We start from the raw sequence: 25,631 nt of genomic DNA, 5'->3' as shown, positions 1-25,631 counted from the left end.
AAAAATTTTCTGCAGTGTATTTAAAACTTCATTAAGATAAATTTCTTTATGAGACCACTGATAAGGAAATAAAATCTCTACGAGATCACTGCGAGATCTTTCAGGGATTATTCAAATTTCGTTTATGGGACGAATAAAGTATGCACCACAATATTTCTCGATCATAGTTTAGATTGGTAAAATGAAAGCTACAATTATATTAGATTATTATTTCGACTGTAATCAATCCATTTTTATTTTCAGATGAAGAGGTCTCAGAAGAATCTTTCAAGTGCTTGACTCAAAGTATGATTGAAAAACTTATACCAAAAACTGGTCCTCAAGCAGTATTTTTGAAACGTTGGAATTCTGAGTTTAGAAAATCAAATAATTCTGAACTAAGTAACACTTTTTATATATATATATATACATATAAATTTTCGGTCACAATTCAAAAATACTAATTGGATCTTTTATAGGCGGTGCTGAATCAAGTTCAAGCCAAAAAGAGATTGATGTAAAAACGAAATCTCAAGTTGTGACAATTGAAACATGTGATCCTATTATTAACCTTGAAGATACTCTTAAAAGGTCTGTACTTGGTATAGCTGTTTTGAATCATTTTCGACAACACCAGTCATTGTCTATGAAAACACGATCCCTGTTGGCTGATGCCATTTTGCATGTTGAAATGCGAACGGATACTTCGATGTTGTGAGTTTTTTTTTTTTTTTAAATTAAACTAGCATCATTGTTTATCGACAAAATTGAAGAAAAACAAACCGCGTACATACATTGATAGTTAAGATTTGATTGTAAATTTTTGAACAATGATTTCCAGGGTTCGAACTCAACGCTTTGAAGACTTACGAGACATGATTATCAAAATGTTTCCACGTGAAGATCAAAAAGATTGGTATTCGCCATCTTTTTCGAATAAAAGAGAAAACAAACATGTGCCTTGTTCAGGTTTGTTGAATCAAAGATATAACTTTTTCCGTCGTTTATTATGCGATTCTGGTTCTGTATACAGTGCTAGGGGGAAAAAACGAACTCATGCTGAAACAATGTAATTTTTTCTGGAGAAATAGCCCACGGCGAGAAATCCGCAGCAAATAATGCTGTAGAGTATCGAACAAATTTTACTGTAGTCTACTGGAAATTGAGAAGTTGCGTGGGGAGGCCACCAGGATCGACTAGAATTTCCTACTACACTACAGTAATTTTAATCAAAACAAAACAAAAAAACAACACAAAAAATTAAATAAAACCTTATTGTTTAAACATCAAAATAAAAATGTAACGTGTTTATTAATTTCTGAAAAATAAACCATTTTATAATTTCCATGTGTTTCACCGCATTTTTATTTAGATTCATAAATAAAATAAAAACAATAAACTTTTTTAGAAGAGGTTAGGAACACACTTGATTTCCAATAAATATTCGTGTCATCTGGCGGAAAAACTTGCTGTACACTACAGTAATTTCTGGCATAAAGTATACCATTAACTCAAGACTTCCAAAAATTCCGGTAGACTACAGTAAAAAAATTTAGATGAAATATGATAATAATCATTATAATAAGTGGGAATTAGTCGCTTTAATGACGTCGGCTATGATTTTTACGATACCACTTCAGTAATATATGCTGTGGATTTCTCTCCGTGCATGATAAATTATACACCGTAAAAACTCTTGAGGATAATGATAAAATAAATGCAAAATAAGAAACAATACGAGAAACATTGTCAAAACTCTAATAATTAATAAACAGTGTATTTCTATTATAATAATATAAAAAATTAAATAATCCACACAAAAAAAACTATAATGTTAATAAATGGAATGTAATGTCCTGCGGTAGGCGCACCAATTTTTTTTTATTTTTATTTTCAAATCTTTCAATCTTATTATATATTCAGGGTATATTTCGATACCCCGAGCTCCATCTTACGTAATACAAAAGTAATATATTTTGGGGAACCAAAGAATTGGCCCCCTCAATGATTTTCTTGAGCCGGCACTAATGCCAAGTGGCAATACCGCCAATTTTATTAATTGATTTAACAGATAAATTAGCACAGTGAGTGATATCAACAGAATCGTAAAAATACAAGGATTCTCTTGATACCACTCATGTTATAAAATTTTAATTAGAAATATTTTTAATCAATAAATAAAGATCACGCTTTTGAGCTGACCAATAGAAAAAAAAGTAGACTAGGAATTGGACCAGGAAAAAAGCCGAACGTCTCCGAAAGATCCCCACTTTTCTAAGGGCTGATTGAGTCCCAAACTTAATCGATCTAGATTTTTCACTTCACTTGGTCCGCAGTCTCTGCGTCATAACTAGCTCTTCCAGCTCTAATTAAGTTGTACTTAATCGCCGAAGCTTTATTCTTCTAATAAAGACTTAGAAAATTTAATTATTTTTGATTTAAAACTTAGAATATTTTTATTTTTGAGTTTAAAGATTAAGAATATTTTTAACTTTCTGAATAAAGACTTAGAAATATTTTATTTTTCTAAATTAAAACTTAGAAAATATTAATATTTTTGAATTAAGGTGAAACACAAGTTGTTCTGTTTTACCGGTAAAGTCTGTATGCTTTTACATGCAAAAAAAATACTATTATTATTATTTTAATTTTTTCCTATATAAAACACATAGGCTTCACCGGTAAAACAGAACAACTTGTGTTTCACCTTAAAACTTAGAAAATTTTACAATATCTAAGTTTTGACTTAGAGAAATTTAATTATTTTTGGATTAAAACTTAGAATATTTTTATTTTTGAGTTTAAAGACTTAGAATATTTTATTTTTTCTGAATTAAAACTTAGAATATTTTTAATTTTCTGAATAAAGATTTCTGAGTTTAAAGATTTAGAATATTTTTAACTTTCTGAATAAAGACTCAGAAATATTTTATTTTTCTAAATTAAAACTTAGAAAATATAAATATTTTCGAATTAAAACTTAGAAAATTTTACAATATCTAAATTTTGACTTAGAGAAATTTAATTATTTTTATATTCAAATCAGTTGCAAGTTTAATGATTTGATATTTTGATATTTCTCAATCGAATTTAAATTTATTAATTATTTTAAATAACTTATATAGCCTTCGGCTATATAATAAATTTTATTAAATTGGTTTTAAATATATTTTAATTCAGTAACATCAGTAATTAATGAAAAATTCGTCTCGATTCATTTCGAGAATACGAATATATTAAATAAATAACCAGGTAACGAATTTATAAACCAACGATTACCATTTAATAAATTTAAATTCTGTGCTTGGCAAGTGTTTTGTTTTTACATTAAATACCGTTGTTCATCACCAATCAACCACACATCTTTAAATATTTATCGTAATTGAAGCGAAGCCAAGGTCAAGGTCCACGTCGTTCATAGCCAGTCATTTCAATTCAACCGTCATTGTAAGTACAATTATTAATTTTATATTAAGTGTTTATTTTTGTTTTATATCAGTGTAATTTTGAGTAGAGTCTCGGCGATAATCAAGTGTAGTACTTACGTGAATGTAGAGTCAGTGTTTCATTTATTTCTTAACAACTAGATTGCTTCTCAATCTAGTTGATAATTCACCGGGTCGCGTAATATTTAATTAACGGATCGCTTCTTTAATATTTCAAATAACTGACTCCGTAATTCACTTGATTTTTCTCTCTCTGTATTATCGACGCGTGGGACCTTTGTTTTAATTATGTTTTGAGCGTTTAATATTCTATAATTTTTACAATAAATTAAGAGTGTTTTTGTATGTAATTTTCAATTCAAATCATGGTGTTTTTGTAAATAAAATTGATGCTTTATCTGAATATTAAATTTCGTGTGTCGTCTCAATTATTTTATTATTGAATTATATCTGTGCTCACGTTATATTTTACGTGTCCATTTCAGGAAAATAAGTAATCCTACCTCACCTTTTTTACGTTGAAGCCTATAGTGTTGAATTCATACACTTTTTCAGAAAATGATCATATCTTGCAAAGTAATAAAGTTAGAAAGATCGTATTAGGATCATATTATTCATTACTTGAGAAGCTACTGAAAGTTTGTGTGTTTCCAAAATGATCGCCATATATTTTGCAAAAATTAATGAAAAGTAATTTCGAGCCATTTGATGCATTTTATTCATTGATGACTATAACGATCGAATTTGATTGGAAATCGAAGGATTTTAGCATTTTATGGGTGAATATTCACATTGCATTATATTAATTTAATTCAGATTAGCATCTCAAAGAAAATATCAGCAATTACCGATTTTTTATTTTTAAACATTTTTCTATAAAAAAAAAGTTAAAGTTAAAATGAGAAAGGATAACAAACATAATAACAAACCACATGGTACAAATATCACCTGATACAAACCAAAAAAATGTCACCAAAATCGAATATCTTGCTTATCAAAAAGTAAGATGGGAATTTATGAGAAAGAAAAAAATATTTCAATGCAAAAGATGCCAAAGACTCGGCCATGCAAGCAGCAACTGTAACCTGGAATTCAGATGTGTTAAATGTGCATAATCACATGAACCAGGTAAATCCGGAATAGAAAAAGACACAAAAACTAAAGACAAACTTAAATGCGCCAACTGTGGATTACAAGGACATCCAGCATCATATTATGGATGCCCAGTTATCAAAGCCAACTTACAAGCACAAAAAGATACAACAAATAAAACAAATAATAATAAACAACAACCAAGATTATTTGATGGTCAAAAAGCACTAAGAACCAACACATCTTATGCTAATACCACAAATAACAACACACATTAACAACCTCAACAGATAAACAACCCAAACAACATACAAAACACCAACAATCATGATTGGATTGAAAACTTAAAAAATGATTTATCAGCCTCTATAATACAACGAATATCAAATAATATAACAAAAATATTCAGTAACCAGCTGAATGAAATTTACAAAAAAATAAAAAACATGATTGATATAAAAGATGATATAAAAGAATTAATTATGAACACAATGAACATTGAAAATGAATAATAAACCAAACTCAAGCATCATAAATATAGCAGCAATGAATGTCAACTCAATTATTGCCCACAACAGAAGATTAGAACTACTCAACTTCTAAAACGAACACAAACACCACATAATACTTGCCTCAGAAACGAAACTAAACAACAAGCATAAACTTCAATTTGAGAACTACAATACTATCAAAACTGACAGACCAAATGCAAAAATAGGTGGTGGAACAGCCATATTCATACAAAAAAAATATTTGCTACAACACAATAACTCAACCAAGCTCGAAAACTAGAATAAAATACTAGAATACACAATAATAAAAATAATCACATCAGAACAGAACAGAGCAACCCATAGTCAGCATATATGCAACAAATGACAACAGAGATCTATTTATCTCGGAACTCAATCAACTTTTCAACAAACTCAAACTAGATGATCTAAATAATTACTACATCATAGCTGGTGACTTTAATGCCAGACACAAAAATTTTGGTGACAGACAAAATAATTCAAGAAGCAGATACCTAGCATCTTAGATAAAAAATACAGCCCCATTATATAGAGCCAAGATCTACACAGCATCTGAACCAACATTCACACCAGCACTAACATACCTTGACATGTGCATTGCTGACTCAAGGCTAAACATATCCACAGATCCAGCTAAACCTGGAAAATTAAAACCATAGCTTATGACAATGATCATAATGCACTATCATTTACAATAAATTTAACAGCTTAAGAAACCATAAATTTCCAAAAACCACAAGCAGCTAAATATAAATAGGCTAAATTCACAAAACAACTAGAAAAAAATTATAACATTAATTTACCTAGTGACAGAAGGCTCTCAATAAAAGAGATTGATGAACACCTGGTAAAAATTGAAACAGCAATCAACAACACTATTGAAACTACAGTACGAAAAATAAAATCAAAAGCTGACATACACAAATACTTCAACCCAAAAATTAAAAAATTACAAAAAAAAAAAAAACCAAACTAATAACAAAATATAATAAACTATTAAAAACAGATCCAACAAAAAAGAAACTATAAACAAAACAAGTCAAAAAACAAATAACACAAACTAGAGAAGCAATAAGAGTGGAACTAGAAAAAACAAACCTGGCTTACTGGGATGCACAAGTTACACAAATCGATCATAGAAATCACAATAAATTTTTCCCAATAATCAACAGATTATTCAGGAAAAAACAAGCAATAGAACTCCAAGACCAACACATTGACACAAACAACAGCAATGTACTAGACAGGTGCAACTGTGATTTACCAAACACACCAATAGAAAATAATAAATACATATTCACAGATCCAATTGACAAACTAAATGTCATAGGAGCATTCTATGAAACAATAAATTCACCGAGAAGACTAAATGCAACAGCTAAAAACACAAACATAATTAACAATACAGCAGAAAATTTAATAAAACAATAAAATGAAGACAGAAAAAACAATATCACAATAACCACATTTGACAACAAAAATCTAGCGCACAATCCAACACAATATCTTACAAAAAACAACAATGAATTAAAAATGTGTTCAACTAACGATGTCATTAAAAAACTACCAAATAAAACATCCAGCGGGCTAGACAACATCCCACCTATAATCCTAAAACATTTACCATATCCAATAATAAAAAAAAATGCGTGTTGCGAGTAGGCGCGGGTGAAGTGAAACTTCTTCCGGAGTAGTTGCATGTACTCTCTATATAATTCTCTCTCCTCTTTATCCGCTTGTGACATAGCGCGTGACCGGGCATGAGATGGAGTGTGTAACGCTCAGCGTAACTCTAGTGGGGCCTCGAATTTTGTCGCTACCCTCCGTAAAGAAGTTTCACTTCCAAAACTTTACAATACTATTCAACAACGGACTCAATCATAAATATTTTCCAAAAGATTGGAAAACAGCAAAAATATTGCCCATTCCAAAAAAAAGGAAAGAATCCCAACGACCCAGCAAGCACCAGACCCATCAGTCTAACATATGCCATAAGCAAGGTGTATGAATGTGTCATAAATAAACAAATTGTTACATTTTGTAACAACAACTAAGTAATTCCTGATAATCAATTTGGATTCAGGCATAAGTACTCAACTACTCATGCAATCAACGTCATGATGAACCATATTAACATACATTGACAAGACAATCAGCTGGTAGAAGCTGCCCTCAGAGATCTTGAAAAAGCTTTTGACTCGACATGGATCAATGGACTAATATACAAATTAATCGAAAAAAAGTTCCCACAAAACTTAATGTCTACAATAGCTGATATGATCATTGGCAAATCATTCGTTACCTGGGACGAATCCAACATTAGCTTCAAAACATTCAACATAATAGAAGGCTTACAACAAGGCACAGTTAATTCGCCAATACTTTTCAACATACTATCAGGAGGCATATTAAACTCATTCAACCTAAATGATAACAACAACACATACTCATTAGCTTTCGCTGATGACTTAGTGATATATGTAGCTGGAAACAAACTACCAATTATCAGAGATACACTAGAACACCTAGTAAACAAAGCAAACCAATATTATCTGGATTGGAACCTAAAAATGAACCCAACAAAATGTGAGACAATATTAGTACACAAACTAGCACAAAAATTATCAAAACTAAACAGAACTAATTATCAAAAATTCTCAATTGAAATCAATGACAGAATAAAAAATATATATACTCCAATACCTCAGAAAAAAACAGTAAAATATCTTGGTTTTCACCTAGACCACTTGGCAAGAGGTGACAAACATGTTGACGAAGCCCTCAAAAAGGCTCAAGCAGCATTCAGAACCAATAGTAAATTATTTTACAATAAAAAACTATACTCAAGATCAAAAGTTATATGCTATACGCTGTTAATAAGGCCAATAATAACATATGCTGCACCAATACGGTAGAACATCAGTGCCAATGAGATGGAAGCAATAAGAATGTTTGAAAGAGAATATCTAAGATCCTGTTTATCAATATACAGATCAGCACATACTGGATTCAAGCACTATACCAGCAACAAAATAATATACGGAGATGTAAAGAGACAACTTCATCATCAAACTAACAAGAGACTACTACAGCAAAATTGAAGAGCTAAACAACAAACTATTTCAATCAATGTTGGTACCATCAGTAGCAATGCTAAACAAAATGAATATATCAACATATATCACACCACAAGCGTATGTCAAATTGGATCATTTGGGACTAATCCAAGACCACAATAATATACCAATAATATACCTCTGGGCTAGAAACAAAGGTGATAAAAAAATACCGATGTGAATAGACGATTTTCTTAAATTCAAATACAAATTTAAGTTCTCAACAGAAATACCTTCTGTCGATCAAGACAACCATCGTCTAAACCAAAAAAAATACTGGTGGCTCAATCAAAACGCCCAACATATAAAAGAACTTGAAACAAGACTGAATATCATGAGAGAAATAAGATATAATAACATAAATTAAAAACCAAAGTCCCAAGATACACAACAACAAAAAAAATTTCATCCATTTTTTTTTTAATATACGAGATCACTGGGCGCGCTTCGCGCGCCTGTTTTTCTTATAAAAATGAGAAGATAGTTTTTTAAAAAATATTATCACAATCATACTTTCTCTTGATGTCATTATTCATTGAGCTATTTTGTAAAAATAGTAATTCACATTTATGTTTCAATTATTTTCATTGTTATTTAGTAATAATTTAAAAAAAAAAACAACACTCTGTTCACACGAATAAAAGACAATTTTTAAAAAAGATAGAGTTTAAACAAATTCGTACAGCCACTGTTGAAGCAAAACTCATTTCTTTATGACATTTTTGTGGATGTTTAGTTCGAATATTTTTTATTTTACTATTCAGTTTTTCATGGCTGAGTATTTTTGATAACTTAATCATTCAGTTACGAAAAGAGCAAACTATAATCATGTTTTCTTATGTCTTTTAAAAAACCCTTCTCATAATTTACCCATAATACTTTATTCATCAAAGTCTCGATCACTTTATTTTCGATTCTTTTATTTCTGTGATGCAATTCCCAATTAATTAATTAAACATTCATTTCAAAATTACTCATGTTCATAATAAAATATTTCTAAATAGAATTTTCCCGAAATCATGATTCCTATATTCAAAAAACACCTCATGAAAAAAACTACAGGAAAAAAAAAATGTAAATTTTATAAATTAATATGGTTAAGCTTGTGTTTTATTTTTTAAATTGTAAAATTCATATTAAAAAATAAAAAACACGTCTCCGTTTTTCATTTTATTAATAGGTAATTTTCATTTGATTTTGTCCTATTAGATTCTTTTTCCTCCGTAAAATATTAATTATACAATTTTTATATGATAAATTTTTCATTTTGTCCGTGCAGTACTTCTATCCTAAAAAATTTTAAAATCAATTTTGACTCTTTTTTATATTTGCTATAACTTGTACACGAAATACGACGTTTCCTGCTTCAAGTCATGTACATAAAACATATATTTCTAAATAGAATTTTTGTGAAACTATGAATCTGAGACTTCAAACTCACCCTCAATAAAAATCTCCAAACAATTTCATGAAATGATTATAACTCTTTATTTTATGCAGTTTTATATTTACCACGACTTGTAGATAAAATAAATTCAAAAAGTGGCTAATATTTCGTTTTTCTTGAGCCATTTGTCAAATCATAAACTAAAGATCTGAAAAATCATGCGCCTATTCTAAAATCTTCTTTTTCAATTATTTTTCATTTATGTTGATTATTAATTTTCAAAAAAATTTCGACATTATATTTTCACGAATAACATATAATTTATAAAACAATGAAATTTCCGGCAACCTTTGTCGAAAAAAAATCCATTTCTTTATAACATTTTTGTGCTTACTTCAAACATTTTCCATTTTACTATTCCGTTTTCAGGGGTATGTATATTTTTGATTAATTAATCATTCATTCACACAGAGCGAATTATTATGTTCTTAAGTATTTTTAAAAAAAAAATTCTTCTTTATAAATATGATCCCGAGTGGAAATCTGGTCAGGCTAGCCCGATTTGACTTCAAGTCTTGATTGAGACTTGATCAATGTTCCCTTAACACTGGAAGCCTGATCGAAATTTGATCAATATTTGATCAAGATGCTTGATTAAGGATAACTCGATCAAGATTGGATCAAGGAACCCTTAACTCATCCTTAATAAGGCCAGCCTGATCAAGAATTGATCGAGAAAACCTTAACTTATCCTTAATAAGGCCAGCCTGATCAAGAATTGATGAAGAAAACCTTAACTTCTCTTTATTAAGGCCAGCCTGATCAAAGAACTTCTTCAAAAAATTGCCTAGCTTAGATACATGTAAGACTAATAAATATTTTCCAATGAAATTTTAGTGAGATCATGACTAATATCAAGACAACACCAACATATTATTACCTTTAAAGTTTCGAATCCTCATTTTATTTGTTTCAATTTCTTTTCATTACATAATTCACCACAACTTCTAAACAAAGTGTGACATTACTCATTTTCGTGAATTATTTATAAGATGTGAAAGAAGAAATTATAAAAATAAACACCTATGCCATTAATCATATCAACATGACCAGTTCCATCAATAAATTATAACAGTCATATATTTATCAATAGTTATACTGAAATAATCAGTTTTTTTACTTAAAAAGACATGTATATTAGGGTGGCCCTTAAAAAGGTCAATGATGAATTTTTATGAGTGCACCCCCTAGAATGGTTCCAAATAAATAAAAAAAAATCCTGACAAAATTTCAAAGCTCTATCTTAATATTAACCCGTGCCTCAAGTCACTTACTTTTTCCCGTTTATTTAACATGGCAATTTTTCTATATTTTAGTAACAATACTGTAGCATCGTCAAAAAATATGTAAAAAATCGCATATTATGCCAATTTCTTTATTTTTCTATGTAGAATTTAACCGCTTTCACCGCTCGCCGAAATTTTCAATATTGGACCTACTATATGGGTTGACCCAACTCAAAACTCTCTGAATTACATTTAAAAAAAAACTACAATCCGTTTACACTGGATTCTTCTGTTAACATTTATAATCTGAAAGATAAAAATAATAGGTCATTTTTTTTTAAATATCTCATATGATTTAGACTTATTAACTGCTCTTTCAAATACGAAATGGCGGTCTGACTTTATTGATCTAATTAATTAAAAAATTTTAAAAAACACTCAATTTTGTAAAAAATTTGATTTTACTATTCTTATTATTAACATTAATATTATTATTATTTTTATTATTATTAACATTATTATCAAAATAAAAGTCGTATTGCAAAATCCATATTGCAAATGCTGAGTAATATCGATTTGTAAACACAATAATTAAAACTCAATGAGTAATATTTAATTTACTGTCAAAATTCAATATACGCTCGAGTGTGTAACGACGTACAATATGAACAGATGATTCTTCAACATGCGTAAGACAGTGTTGAATTAATGACATATTTCGGATTAGTTGGGAAAATTTGTGCGTATTTTACAGTATCATACTTTTGTTTTATATAAAATGTATAATAACCAAAACAATAATTAGTGCATTCGTTCGCCGTCGTGTCGTGATTCTGTCGCAGTAAATGGCACTTGTGTCGTGCAGTGACATGAATAACTAAGAAAATGGAAATATCAACAGATTTTTTTGATCCCAGGTAGAAATTAAGCATCCGTTCGACGTCGATTCGAAGTTGAATTTCGAGCTCGGAGCTCGATCCGACGTCCGTACGTATGTCGGTCGGGCGTCGAAACGTTACACTAAAGTAGCTCAGACGGACGTCGGAATTCGAGCTCGTTCGAGTAGAAATTTAAGTCAGGTCCTGATCAGGGCCTGATCAGGATATCCTGATTTCAAATCCATTCCGGATCCAGATTCTGGATCCAAAATGGATCAGGATGGTAATGTTTTTTGGTAAGGTTCGGATCCGGATTGGATCAGGTATACCTGATGTCGTCTTCAGGATAACGTAAAGTTACATGATCCAAAATGGATCCAGAATCTGGATCCAATCCTGGTCAGGATACATGATCCGAAATGGATCACGATAGATTATCAAGACCGGATCCAGATTCTGGATCCGAAATGGATCAGGGTACCTGATGTCGTCTTCAAGATAACGTAAGGATACATGATCCAAAACGGATCCGGGATCTGGATCCAATCCTGATCAGGATACATGACCCGAAATGGACCAGGGAACATTTGCATTTTCGAAAAAAAAAAAATATTTTTTTTTTCATATTTTTTGTTATAACATATAGTGGTTAATATATGACAGTTACATTATGGAACTAAACCTAAACCTAAACCTGAATGCTCTTAAACCTGACCTAAATTAATTTACAGTGACCGGGTCTCGAACCCTCGAACGCGGAATTGAAAATATGCAGGCGACGCTCTACCCACTGAGCCATTCTGACAAACGATACTCGGAAAGTTTTTTTCATTCTTATGAATTAATAAATAATAAATAGATGAGTTAGTAGATAAATAAACAAAAAATATAAATAAATAATAATTAACTATTAAAAATATAAAGAAAAAATCAAAACATAAAATAATTATTTTTTTTTGTACGTGTTCAGTCCGAAATATATAAATTACTCTATCAGTTTAAGATCAAGACATAATTACAATAAAAATATGAAATTCAGCCAATTTTTAAATACATAATTACATATATATACATAAATAAAACGTTATGTTTATGTATAATAAATGTATATGTTGAGGGTGTAATAAGTTATCCTGATACTTTCTTTAACAAGAACATGGTGAAAAATTAACTTATTCTTTCAATATTTTTACTTCAGCAAGTCTGGATCAAGATTGGATCAATATATCCTTAGTAAGGATCAGTTAAGGTTATCCTGATCTAGAATGGATCAAGCAAATGGTATTGAAAGATATAAATTATGTGATAATTTTTACCTGATCAAGACTGGATCCAGATTGGATCAAGATATCCTAATTAAGGATAAGGTAAGGTTATCCTGATGCTATCCGGATCAGGCAAATTGTACTTTAAAAAATGAATTATGTTTTAATTTTTACTTGATCAAATCTGGATCCAGATTGGATCAAGATGTCCCAGTTAAGGATAAGTTAAAGTTATCCTGATGCTATCCGGATCAGGCAAATTGTATTTTGAAAAATAAATTATGTGATAATTTTTACTTGATCAAGACTGGATCCAGATTGGATCACGATATCGCTGTTAAAGATAATTTAAAGTTATCCTGATGCTATCCGGATCAGGCAAATTGTATTTTAAAAAATAAATTGTGTGGTAATTTTTACCTGATCAAGACTGGATCCAGATTGGATCAAGATGTCCCTGTTAAGGATAAGTTGAGGTTATCCTGATCTAAAATGGATCATGCAAATAGTATTGAAAAAAATAAATTATGTGATAATTTTTACTTGATCAAATCTAGATCTAGATTGGATCAAGATGTCCCTGTTAAGGATAAGTTAAGGTTATCCTGATCTAGAATGGATCAGGCAAATAGTATTGAAAAAAATAAATTATGTTTTAATTTTTACTTGATCAAATCTGGATCCAGATTTCATCAAGATATTCCTGTTGAGGATAAGTTAAGGATATCCTGATGTTATCTTGATCAGGTAATTGGTATTTAAAAAATAATTTATTTATATCCCTGTTAAGGATAAGTTAAGGTTATCCTGATGCTATCCGGATCAGGCAAATTTTTAAAAAAAAAATAAATTATCAGATAATTTTTACTTGATCAAGTCTGGATCCAGATTGGATCAAGATATCCTTAATAAGGATAAGTTAAGGTTATCCTGATCTAGAATGGATCAGTTTGTGATGGAGATACCTGAATAGGGAAAGCCTTATCATATCCTGATTCAGATTGGATCAGGATGTGGTAAGGATACCTGAACAGGGATAACCTTACGATTTCCTGATCCGATCCGGATCAGGGTTCAGGCTATTCTGAACACATTTCTACTTGGGCGGATCAAGATCAAAAAACGCTCGATTCAACGTCGATCCAGAGGGAGCTCTAACATAATTCTGTGAGTGAGATTAAGAGCAAGAGGTTCTTATTGAAGGAACTTTCATAGTGAGTAGAATAACTAATTAACGTTAATATAATAATTAATTTATGAATTTGTTTTTCGATTGATTATTTTATCCGTTTATTATTATTTAACATTTAATGAATACTATTATTGCGAAGGAATTTTATTATTTATTGATTTATTATTCATATTAATTTTTTCGTTGGTATTTAAATTTATTAAAAAAAAATTGTATTAATTTTATTTGTCAAATAAAAAAATGAAATAACAAGGGACAGCAGCAGCTAAGAAAATAATGTGGCTAAAAAAATTATGTTTTTTGCAACATTCATTCCTTAAAACATAATTCTTGGGCAACATTAATTCCTTATAGCTACATCTTTTCCTGAGCTACTACTTTTCCCTGGACATTTTTACTTTTTAAAAATAAAATTACATGTATATTATTTATTAAATACATAAAAATGTCCAAGGAAAAGCAGTAGCTAAGGAAAAGATGTAGCTAAGGAAAAGATGGAGCTAAGGAAAAGATGGAGCTAAGGAATTACAGTTGCCAAAAAATTATTTTTCATGCAACATTATTTCCTTAAAAAATAATTCTTCGGCAACATTAATTCCTTAGCTACATTTTTTTCTTAGCTACTACTTTTTCTTAGTATTTTAATCACTTATTTGACAGATAAAATACATACAATTTATTTTAATAAATTGAAATACCAAGGAATAAAATCAATCGAAATAAATAAATAAATCAACAATTAAATCCTATTGCAGTAATAAAGAATAACTATTTATCAAATATTCAATAATATTAAATGCATAAATTAGTCCAGATTAGACAAGATTAAATTCAAAAATTAATGATTATATTATCATCATTATATTAAATTAAACTATTTATTTTAATTGATATGAAAGTTCTTATAATGAGAACCCTTTGTCCCTTAATCTCTATTACAGAATTGTATTAGGGCTCCCTCTGGATCGACGTCGAATCGAGCGTTTTTCGCGTAACGTTTCGACGTCGATCCGAGCTCGATTTTCGACGTCCGCTGGATGTTGACTGTCGGAAATCGACTTAGATTTCTACCTGGGATGTAATTCAGAGAGTTTTGGGTTGGGTCAACCCATATAGTAGGTCCAATATTGAAAATTTCGGCGAGCGGTGAAAGCGGTTAAATTCTACATAGAAAAATAAAGAAATTGGCATGATATGCGATTTTTTACATATTTTTTGACGACGCTACAGTATTGTTACTAAAATATAGAAAAATTGCCATGTTAAATAAACGGGAAAAAGTAAGTGACTTGAGGCACGGGTTAATATTAAGATAGAGCTTTGAAATTTTGTCAGGATTTTTTTTTATTTATTTGGAACCATTCTAGGGGGTGCACTCATAAAAATTCATCATTGACCTTTTTAAGGGCCACCCTAATATATAACCATAGTATACATAAAATAACAATAATTTGAAAAATATCATCGATAATAATAATATCAATATAATATCAATATAATATTAGTAATAATAACAATAATAATATCGATTTATAATAATATCAGTGATATTAAGAATATTAATAATAATATTGACAATAACATTCATATATAAATATCGATAATCATTAGTATTTATATTTAAAATATCATTATTATAGATATTATCATTCATATCAATGCAATTATTGATGTTATAATTATCATCATTTATATACCGACTGTCCCATTTTAATTGGATAATGGATTTTTCTTGAAAAATATAGCTCAAATTGAAAAATGATTCAAGTAGAAGTTGTAGGGTTTGGAGGGGGACCTAGAAAAAAAAAAAAAAAATTCAAAAAATTCAAAATGGCGGAGTTTCAGGTACGAACAGTTTTTTTAAATGCATACTGTATTTTTTTTTTGCACCAAAATGTTTCTAACATCAAAACTAACACTTTTTATTTAAAAAATTTTTCAATAAAATCACTGATTTTTCGGCCCGATTTTATCTGTTGATGGATTTTCCTCAGAAAAAATGGCTTTGATTTGAAAATGATATTTAGAAAAGTTGTAGCGTTTAGAAAGACAAACACGAAAATAAAAAAAAATTTGGTAAAAAATTCAAAATGGCGAAGTTAAAAGCATGGATAAAAAAAATGGACTTTCAATATAGAAAAAGTGTTAATCTTGATGCGAACAATTTTTTAGTAGAAAAAAATTACACCTAACCTCAAAAAAAAAGATGTTTATACTTTGAACTCCGCCATTTTGAATTTTTTCAAAATTTTTTTTTTCTTCTCGTGTTTGTCTTCCTGAACGCTACTAAATATCATACGCGATCTAAATATCATTTTTCAATTTGAGCCATATTTTTTGAGGAAAATCCATCAACAAACAAAATTGGGCCGAAAAAAAAAGTATCGAAATTTATTTTATCGAAAAACTTTTCAAGTAAAAAGTGTTAGTTTTGATGTAAGAAACATTTTGGTACAAAAAAAAATATAGTACCCATTTGAAAAAACTTAGATCATACCTGAAACTCCGACATTTTGAATTTTTTTTTTTTTCCCAAGTTTCCCGCCAAACCCTTTAACTTTTACTTGAATCATTTTTCAATTTGAGCTATATTTTTCAAAAAAAATCCATTATCCAAATAAAATGAGAAAGTCCGTATATTTATAGTATGAATAATAATAATAATAACAATAATTTTATGAATAATAATATTAATTACGATATGATATTAATAATATTATCAATAATAATATTTTGAATATGATTAATATTCTGATATACTGTTCAATAATATTTAAATTAAAAAAAGTCGCACACGCAAACACACATAGCAGCTGACGCTCCGAGTTTGAACGCTATATGTAGTATATGTTGTATGTTTGCCAGCTTCCCTACTCTCTCCATGTAATTCTCCCCTCTTTATCCACTTGTGACAGAGCGTGTGACATAGCGTGTAACGCTAGTGGGGCCTCGAATTTTGTCGCTACCCTCCGTAAAGAAGTTTCACTTCAAAAATCAAAATAGTTTCATGATATATATCGATGACTCTTCTCTATCAATCCTACTCTCGATTTTTTTCATCAACTAATAAAAAAGATATGAAATTCCGTAAAAGCCGAGAACAAAATCTTATTAAGGCGGTATGTAAATCCCATAGTAGGACGATTCTTTGGGTGCAACGGGGCACTCTGATAACCATAATTAAAAAAAATGATAAGCGCCCCCTGATGTCTAAAATTTTTATACTTTACTGTCGCGTTTTTAGAAGTATGAGTGTGGGCGGCTCGTATATACACACACTAATCTACTTCAGCAGATTTTTAATGCTTCACGCGGTACTTTTTGACCCTAAATTTTCGTCTCAAATAATTAATAACTTTCAAAATCCATGGTAGAAATCAATGATTTTTTTTTATTATCTTCATAATTTAAAGAAGTATAAGCTGTAGTAAATTGAAGGTTTTCTGTGAGAGCGTTTTTTCAATAAAAGAGAAAACGTGCCGATGCTCCTTATACATGTGTAAAAAGTGTTAATTGTTGTCAACTTTGACCCTAATTATCTCACTTAAATCGTGGTAGAAAATTACAAAAAAAATTTGATAAAATAGATCTTTATTTCGCTTAAAAAATAAGCCTCCTCTGATCAAAATCTGTGAGAGGGAATTTTTTTTCAATATTTTGACATACCGCCTTAAAAAATAAATTTCTCAGCTGAATGTTCTCGTTGCCCCCACTCTCGAAACGTTTCATGTCGTACGTACGGATATGCATGTATGCATGGTTATCGATTATTTTCTTGTCCGTGTGTGTGCTTGTATTTTTTTTTTCATTCTACCTTAGCTACATATAAGTAAATATATATATGTTTCAATTTTCGATTCATTTATATGCAAGAAGATTTGTTATTCCTTATATATTATTAATATCTATATTATTTCATCATGGTATTCACGGTTAAATTGAAATATGTAGAAGAATTGTACAGGTGCGTGAACCTGGCCTGCATAAGTCCTAAAAAAACCATCTAGAATGCTCATTAGAAGCGTCTTAATTTTTACCATTTTGCACCGCAATTGTTTTCATTCGTACCTCAAAATTAAAGGTTGGAGAAAGAGTTGAAAATCGGTTTTTTTTCAGATGACTAGGGGGGAAAAAAAATTGCTACAGACGCAGAATAATTCGTACTAATTTGTATCACTAAGCTTGGAATTAGTATCAGTACAAGTTAGCTCACGTTTTGCTCTTTGAAATAAAACATGAATTATTTCAAAATATTGATTTTTTGAGGAACCATGCAATTGTTAATAAAAATGTTTGATTAACAATTGCATGGCGCCTTCAAAAATCAATATTTTTAAATAATTTTCATTTTATTTTAAAGAGCAGACGTTAAGCTAATTTGTACCTCAATAATAATAATAAAAAAACAAGTTACTCCAAAATTTCAATTTACAATACTTTGTTGGTATTATTGAGGTTACAAATTCTAAATTTATCAGTACAAATTAGCCCACGTTCTGCTCTTTAATATAAAGTAAAAATTATTCAAAAATATTGATCAATTAAATTTTAAAATATTTAATTAATTTGCGTAATTTTTATTTGTGTCATTTTTAATGTGTAAAATAATTATGTGTACAATAATAATGCGTAAATTATTCTGTGTAAAACTCTCCTGTGTAAAATTAAATGCGTAAAATATTTATGTGCAAAATTGAATGTATAAAATATTTAATAACAATAATAATAATAATAATTTCTTTTATTTACCCAACTTATTATACAACAAATTACAAGGTCCAAAAAATTACATATTATGAGTCTTATTAATTATAAAAATCTTAATTAACTTAGCCTACAAAAAAAAAAGTAAACAACTTTTCTTATTATTTTACCAATTTAACCTACATCGCATCAATTTCTTTTCAATTTATTAACTGAAAAGTCATTGCTAATCAACAAGCTTTTATGTTCAATAAGTATACATTGAAAATATAACAATTTATTTAATTCACTATTAATGTATTGAACGTAGCATTGATAATTCAATCGGTCTCGTAACCGATAATATGCTAATATTGTATTTTATTCAATTGGTTTCGTAACCGATCTATGATTATATTGGTGAAGCCAAGAAAATTAGAAAAATCTAAGATTGAGTTGAGAGTTCATCGGTTACAGTGCCAATGCAGTGGTTATGATAATTGGGAATGTTCAAATCCCTAGTATCATAACACTGCCCTCTAAAATAATTGAAACATCTGTAATGCTATCTAATACATTTTTAGATTTAACAATATCCGAATTATATTGTGGTGGAATGTAGACAACAATTATATTCATTCATTTCTACTATTGTGTAACCATGTTTCTGTCAGAATATAAATATCGTAGTTCATAGAAAGTAAATTTATTTGCATAGACTGAGCCTTATTTAATATGCTTGTGACATTTTGATAAAAAAATTCGCAAGTTATATTTCAAACAATTATTAGATGATAATTCATAATGATCTTGATTTTTAAAACTATCTATACTTGATAATGATGATTTATTTAATGGAGATTGTGAATAACTTGTGTTAAAATTTATGGGACAAAAGCTATCCACTACTGCAGCTGAGCAAGCAGTTGTTATGCCTGTGCTGGACTCCGACGACCTTGTTGTTTTACATAAGCTCCGCCTCTCTCCGTGATGAAGATATTTTTTTCCCCTTTCATCTGCTTTTTGACTAATAAATCCTTCACTTTGGCATACGGCTGTCTTTGATACTTTGTGCAATCTTGAGCCACATAGACTTGGCCTAGTGATGTGTTTTTTTCTTTCAAGGCTTTCCTCATTTTTTGTAATAATATTTTAGCAATAGATTCATTAGAAAATTAAATTAGTATTGGCCTTGGTTTACCATTATTTTTATCGAAAATACCAAGTCTTGAGAATGAATATGTATTCAGCTGGCCTTTGGTATCAATTGACTCCATTGACGGTCAATGAGACTTTTAACAATTTCAAAATCACTATTTAGAGAATTAATAACTTCACTTTGACCTGGTATAGCAGATCCATTGGTCCTATATGCCACTGTTATTACACCACGATTGTTATCACTAACATCCTCTTTACAACCATATAAAATTATATTCTTCTTCCCCTGTGCTGCTCTTAAACCTCACTTATGAAATTTCTTATTATCCCATCGTTGTCAAGCACAGCACCAATACCAGCATCAACAACACCTTGTATTGTCTGTAATGAGCCATCAATTCTTGTCACATCAGCTCGACTGTCTTCAATTGCCCTTCTGTGCTCCAAAACCTCATTTCTGATTGCTGACACCGTTTTATTTATTTTACCCATAGTTGTGTCAATACTATCAAGCCTCTTAATAATCCGATTTTGCTCAAGAACTGCATTTATCGCCATTGTAATTTCAGATGAATCAAATGATTCATTATTAACAACACTTTTGACTGGAGTACTCAATACATCTGTAACTCTTCATCTTGGTCAGAAGGCATGTTTAAAGGTTTCCTGAATGATCTTGACTGTCCACAGCATGTACTCATGGTTTCCATTGGCGTATTAGCGACCTGTATAGCACATGATTTTCTGTGGTAAGGTTTTATTATTAACATTTACATTACATTAACATTTACATTGAATATTAATAATTAACAATCTTATTCAAACAAAAAGATGGAGCTATGCGAGTTAACAACTGCCCACAGCGCCGCCAACCGGTATAACACATAAATATTTATGTGTAAAATATTTACGTGTAAAATTGAATTTATAAAATATTTAGTGTATATAATTATGTGTAAAAATATTATGTATAAAATTAAGTGGGAAAAATATTTATGTGTACAAAAAAATTGTGTAAAATAAAAATGTGTATATTTTTACCGTGTACAAATAATGTGTAAATAATCATTGTGTACACTTTCAATGTGTAAAACTGACCCTAAGCCAATTTAAATATTATTTAAATAAAATATCAATTTTTTTATATATCGAATATATTCTATTGTTATGTCATGATATTATAATTGAATATATCTCTATGGTCACAGACAAAAGAATCCGTCATTGTCGATGATAACATGAAATTAACAAATAAAATTTCAAATCATCCATGATCAGCTATTCAGGTGCTGAAAAAGTTGACATTTTATCATGAAGTTTTTTTTTTATAATTTTCAGTAAAACAACCCATATATTATTCGAACTTGCAAAATTTCAGGTAAAAATTATGAGTTACCTTCATTCGATCACCGAATCTCGAATAATTAATAACTGGTATGTTGAGTTATACTTATTTTGAGAAACACTATCTGTTAATTCGAGAAATTAAGGGAAAATTTATCTCCAGATTTCAAATTAACTCAGGCTATCGGAAATAAGCATTTATTCAATCAAATAACAATAGAAAACTTGTTTATAAATGTTCTTCAAATAATGCTGTTTGTGAGTTCGTATGTTAAAGTAAACAAGTTGTAAAAAAACAATTTCAGATATTCATTTATATAATAATGTAATTTTTTTAGAAGATGATGGATAAAAAGAATGAAAAGGTGGTGTATCGATGTATAGACTAATGTCAAGCATTCAAGTAAACTTTGTAGTGACAACACCCAAACCACTTTTTTTCCAAATTAATGACATTAAAAATATTTGCCACGACAAGCACTATGTGACGAGACTCGCTCGTCTACCTTAAATTAAAATTATAATTATCTTTTTTCTGTTATTTTTCTTTATTTGTTATTGTTATTATCAATTTTGAGTTATATTATTATTATTATTGTCAGTTTCACCAAGTATCGCTTTATTATTTTCGTTTATCTGAGGAAAGAGGGGGATCACCGGTTTATACACTTCATTCATAATATCCCCTCTAGTACTACCAATTCCACCGTGTGCCCAACTATGCTTTTGACTGGTCATTTTGAGTAACTCAATTGAGATTGGTCCATATCAGTCATAGTGGGAATAAAATTGGAGAGGGTAGTATCTCGGCTATTTAAGCTGTGGAACAGCACACTCTCTTGCTTGGCGTTCAGCCGCAGAGGGTCCAGGTTTTCTGGCGAGTCATCCCAGAACCTCGGACAAGCCCCTCCTGGTCCCCATTGAAGTTGGAGTCATCCATTCCATAGCCTTAGGAGAAGAAGTCACCCTATCTTAAAATAACCCCCTTCCCATTTGGAAGTGGAGTCATCCCTTCCACCAAGGTCTAGGAGTAGGAGTCATCCATCCTAAGATTCCCCTTACCTTGGCAATTATTAGTATTGCGTGGTAACTGTCCTCCTTTTCTCAATCGTATTTGGTCAATCATTTGTTTTTATGTTTTATTTGAATACTTGGTATTTTTCAATGATAGATTTTCGTATTTAATCATTCAATAAACTTTGTTAATTCGTGTGCCTTAATTATTGTTTTGTTGAGTAAGTTATTGCAATTCCTTATTTTTTTATTATTTCAGTGACGTAATTTTAATATTCTTTACCCGTCCCTCTCTCGCACGAACCAGCATACTGAGCTACCCCAGGCAAACTCCTCAACTTAATTTTAAGATTTATCATTACAGGTCAGGATCAACACTATTTGGATTATTGCCCGTTATTTGGATTATTGTGCATTATTTGGATTATTTGGTTATTTAGTATACGGTTATTTGGTTTATTTGATTAGTATTAAGGTCGTTTCGTTGTTTTAGCGGCAACCGGCATATTTTAATTGTCGTTTTTAGTGGTTTTAGTGGCGTAGAATAAAATCTCTGTAGTCTTAGTGGCGTTTTCTTGGTTGGCTTTAATAAAGTCTCCGTTAGTTGTAGTGACGTTTTTGGTTCTTTTTAGCGTTGTAGACTAAAAATTACAGTCTCTTTTGTCTATAATTTCGTTGCTCCGAGCTTGTTATTTGAATCTAATTATTTCGTGAGAAGGTAACAATGTCACGTTACAACTATTATGCTCATGAAGCAATAAAAGTTATCAAAGAAATTGGAAAAAAGAAAGTAATGGGATTTGTAACTGATAATGCTACCATGATGGCAGTTGCTGCAAAATCACTTGCTGATAAATATTCTTGGATATCTTTGGCTGTGTTGCACATGTTTTAAAATCATACCTACAAGATTTGGCAAAGATACCTAAATTGCGGTTATTATCAATGCTGCAAAATGAATTACAAAAAAAGTCAATGAATCAAATGCTCTGCTTTTCAATTTTCAAGTAATTCAAGAAAAAGATCAACGAAAAATAAAAACAACCCTTAAGCTTTCACCAGCTACAAAATTTGAATAAGTTGTTATCTGTGTTGATAGTGTTCTCGTTGATAAATACAACTTAAAAAAACTTGGAGTTGATGATAATTAAAAAAAAGACTGGAATCCTATCACCAGGAGAATAATTTTAAAAGATTTAGAAGAATTTTGGGTTAGTTTGAACAATGTACTGAAACTCTTGGAACCAGTTGCTTTATGGCTTACCTAACTGAAAGGTGATAAACTATTTCTGAATGTTGTCGTCGTAGCTTTTCGGGATATGAAGCAAAGATTAGAGGAAGAATCAAATTATGAAAATTAAATTTCACAATTTTTAAGTGATGTTGATATTAAAAATATTGAATTCAAATTTGAAAATAGAAAAGCAAAAGCATTACGTCTAATCTACTATGCAGCTCATATTTGAGATTCCTCATTCAGATATCAACACAAAATTGTAACTGATAAGAAGGTCATAGAGCATATCAGGGCTAGAAATGCGATCATTTTGAACTTGCAGATGAAATGGGTTTAGATGAAACTGTTTTTCGTAAAGACTTCAACGACCATCAAATAGGTCGAGACATCTGGTCAGAGAGTTACGTGACACAATTATTATTATTTTTATTTATTATTTTTTCTCAAAATGGTACAACTGCCCCAACAGAAAGATCTTTTAACATCAATGCTTGGGTTCATTTTATTTAAAGAATCGTCTCGTGAACGTCAGAACAGAGAAATTGACGTATATTGCAATTGAATTGAAATTGTTAGCAACAAAATCAAAGGGAGAACTCATTAAACCTAGATTCCATCATATTGGTGATGTTGAACTCATTGGCATTCAGGAAAATGGTGAAGATGAGTCTGATAAAGATAAACTTTGTTACCACGAGGATGATTATCAAACTTCTGAGTACAATTTTTTAAAAATATTCTATAATGATAAACCAGTTGATTGGCTATTAGATCATTTAGTGATTATTTAGTCAACAGAAATTTGCAGTCTTGATAAAGACAGAGTAAGTTGTTAAGCTATTTTTTATATCCAAAATTTTTCAAATGGATAACAATTTTTTTAATAATTTATAGAAATATTGCGAAATTGTCTAGGCTGAATTGTGGTTACACTATAAATCATCCCTATTTCAACACATTGTTACACACTCATCACTCAAAGGAAAAGTACAAAAGTTGAAGGTAAAAAATTATTTATTTTATCATTCAAAGACAAACAATTTGGTAAAATAACAGTACATTATGCTCATAATAATCCTGATGCATTTGTGGAAACTCAAATAACATCTTACAAACAATATACACTTCGCAAGGCTAACAAGATGAATCATTTTTCTAGGGTTTTCTAGCAGAACCTAAAGATTATTGAAAATTTAAATTTGTAGATCCTATTTTCATAATAGAGTATGATTTATAATATGATCATTTTCTGATTGTTTCATTCATTATTCAAAATATTAATATTCGGCTATTATTAGATGTTTATTTAGAAGTGGTAACCTAGAGCATCCATTGGATCAATTTTCTGATACAACTGTTGAAATTCTTCTTGTTAATTCAAAATCCATTGATAGAAATAGAAATGATGTTACTGAGGATGGTTATGTTATTATTGGTAATATATTTTTAAATTATTTTTCAAATTGATATTGTTAGATTATTTTTAGGTGAAAAATATATAATTTCATTTTTTATTTTTGGAAAATTCGACAGTCTTGGAGTTGCTCAAAGTATCATGCAGCTGGATCATCAAGCCCTTTATGCAGCTGCTCATGAAAACCCTGATTTTTCCGATGGATATTCTCCACTCGGTGGTTTATCTTTCACTAATTAAACTGACTTGTTCGCGACTTTAATTATAGGCACTTATCAACTCGTGTTAGAATTGAAGACTCTTAGTTTATTAAAATGCAGATATAAAAGATTTAATGAATTAAGTAATTTACTATTGAATATAGTCATTAGATTTACCATGGCGTCATGTATTATTCATAAGATTTCAACTCAAGCTCGAATAAACAATAATAATATTGATGACGGTAGTGATAATGGCAATAATGATAACAATGATGAGTGTAATGGTAACACAAGAGTTCAGGTTCAAGGTAGACGTAGATGTTGGATATATTGCCCGTTAAGGGATTTATATCTGATAGGATGTGATAGGTTAAATTTATTTTAACGATTGACATAATTGA

At 29.8% G+C, this 25,631-nt stretch overlaps 1 protein-coding gene across 4 annotated transcripts; it reads left to right on the top strand.

The window, feature by feature from the left end:
• Positions 1–247: 247 nt before the first annotated feature.
• LOC122849137 lies at positions 248–20,877 on the top strand. 4 transcript variants are annotated; one of them, XM_044147745.1, is made up of 5 exons: positions 248–381; positions 459–693; positions 821–948; positions 20,588–20,767; positions 20,850–20,877. In XM_044147745.1, exons 1-4 carry the CDS (start codon positions 288–290, stop codon positions 20,686–20,688), a joined length of 558 nt encoding a protein of 185 aa, XP_044003680.1. In that variant the 5' UTR covers positions 248–287; the 3' UTR covers positions 20,689–20,767; positions 20,850–20,877. The 4 variants fall into 4 exon arrangements, with proteins under 4 accessions (XP_044003680.1, XP_044003678.1, XP_044003681.1 ...); XM_044147743.1 differs by lacking the exons at positions 20,588–20,767; positions 20,850–20,877 and adding an exon at positions 3,368–3,717; XM_044147746.1 differs by lacking the exons at positions 20,588–20,767; positions 20,850–20,877 and adding an exon at positions 1,013–1,179.
• Positions 20,878–25,631: the final 4,754 nt, after the last annotated feature.

This window comes from Aphidius gifuensis, linkage group LG2, assembly GCF_014905175.1.
Source record: "Aphidius gifuensis isolate YNYX2018 linkage group LG2, ASM1490517v1, whole genome shotgun sequence".
Classification (NCBI taxonomy): Eukaryota; Metazoa; Arthropoda; class Insecta; order Hymenoptera; family Braconidae; genus Aphidius; species Aphidius gifuensis.
Note: the sequence above shows the minus strand (reverse complement) of the source record. Positions and strands in the feature narration are given on the sequence as shown.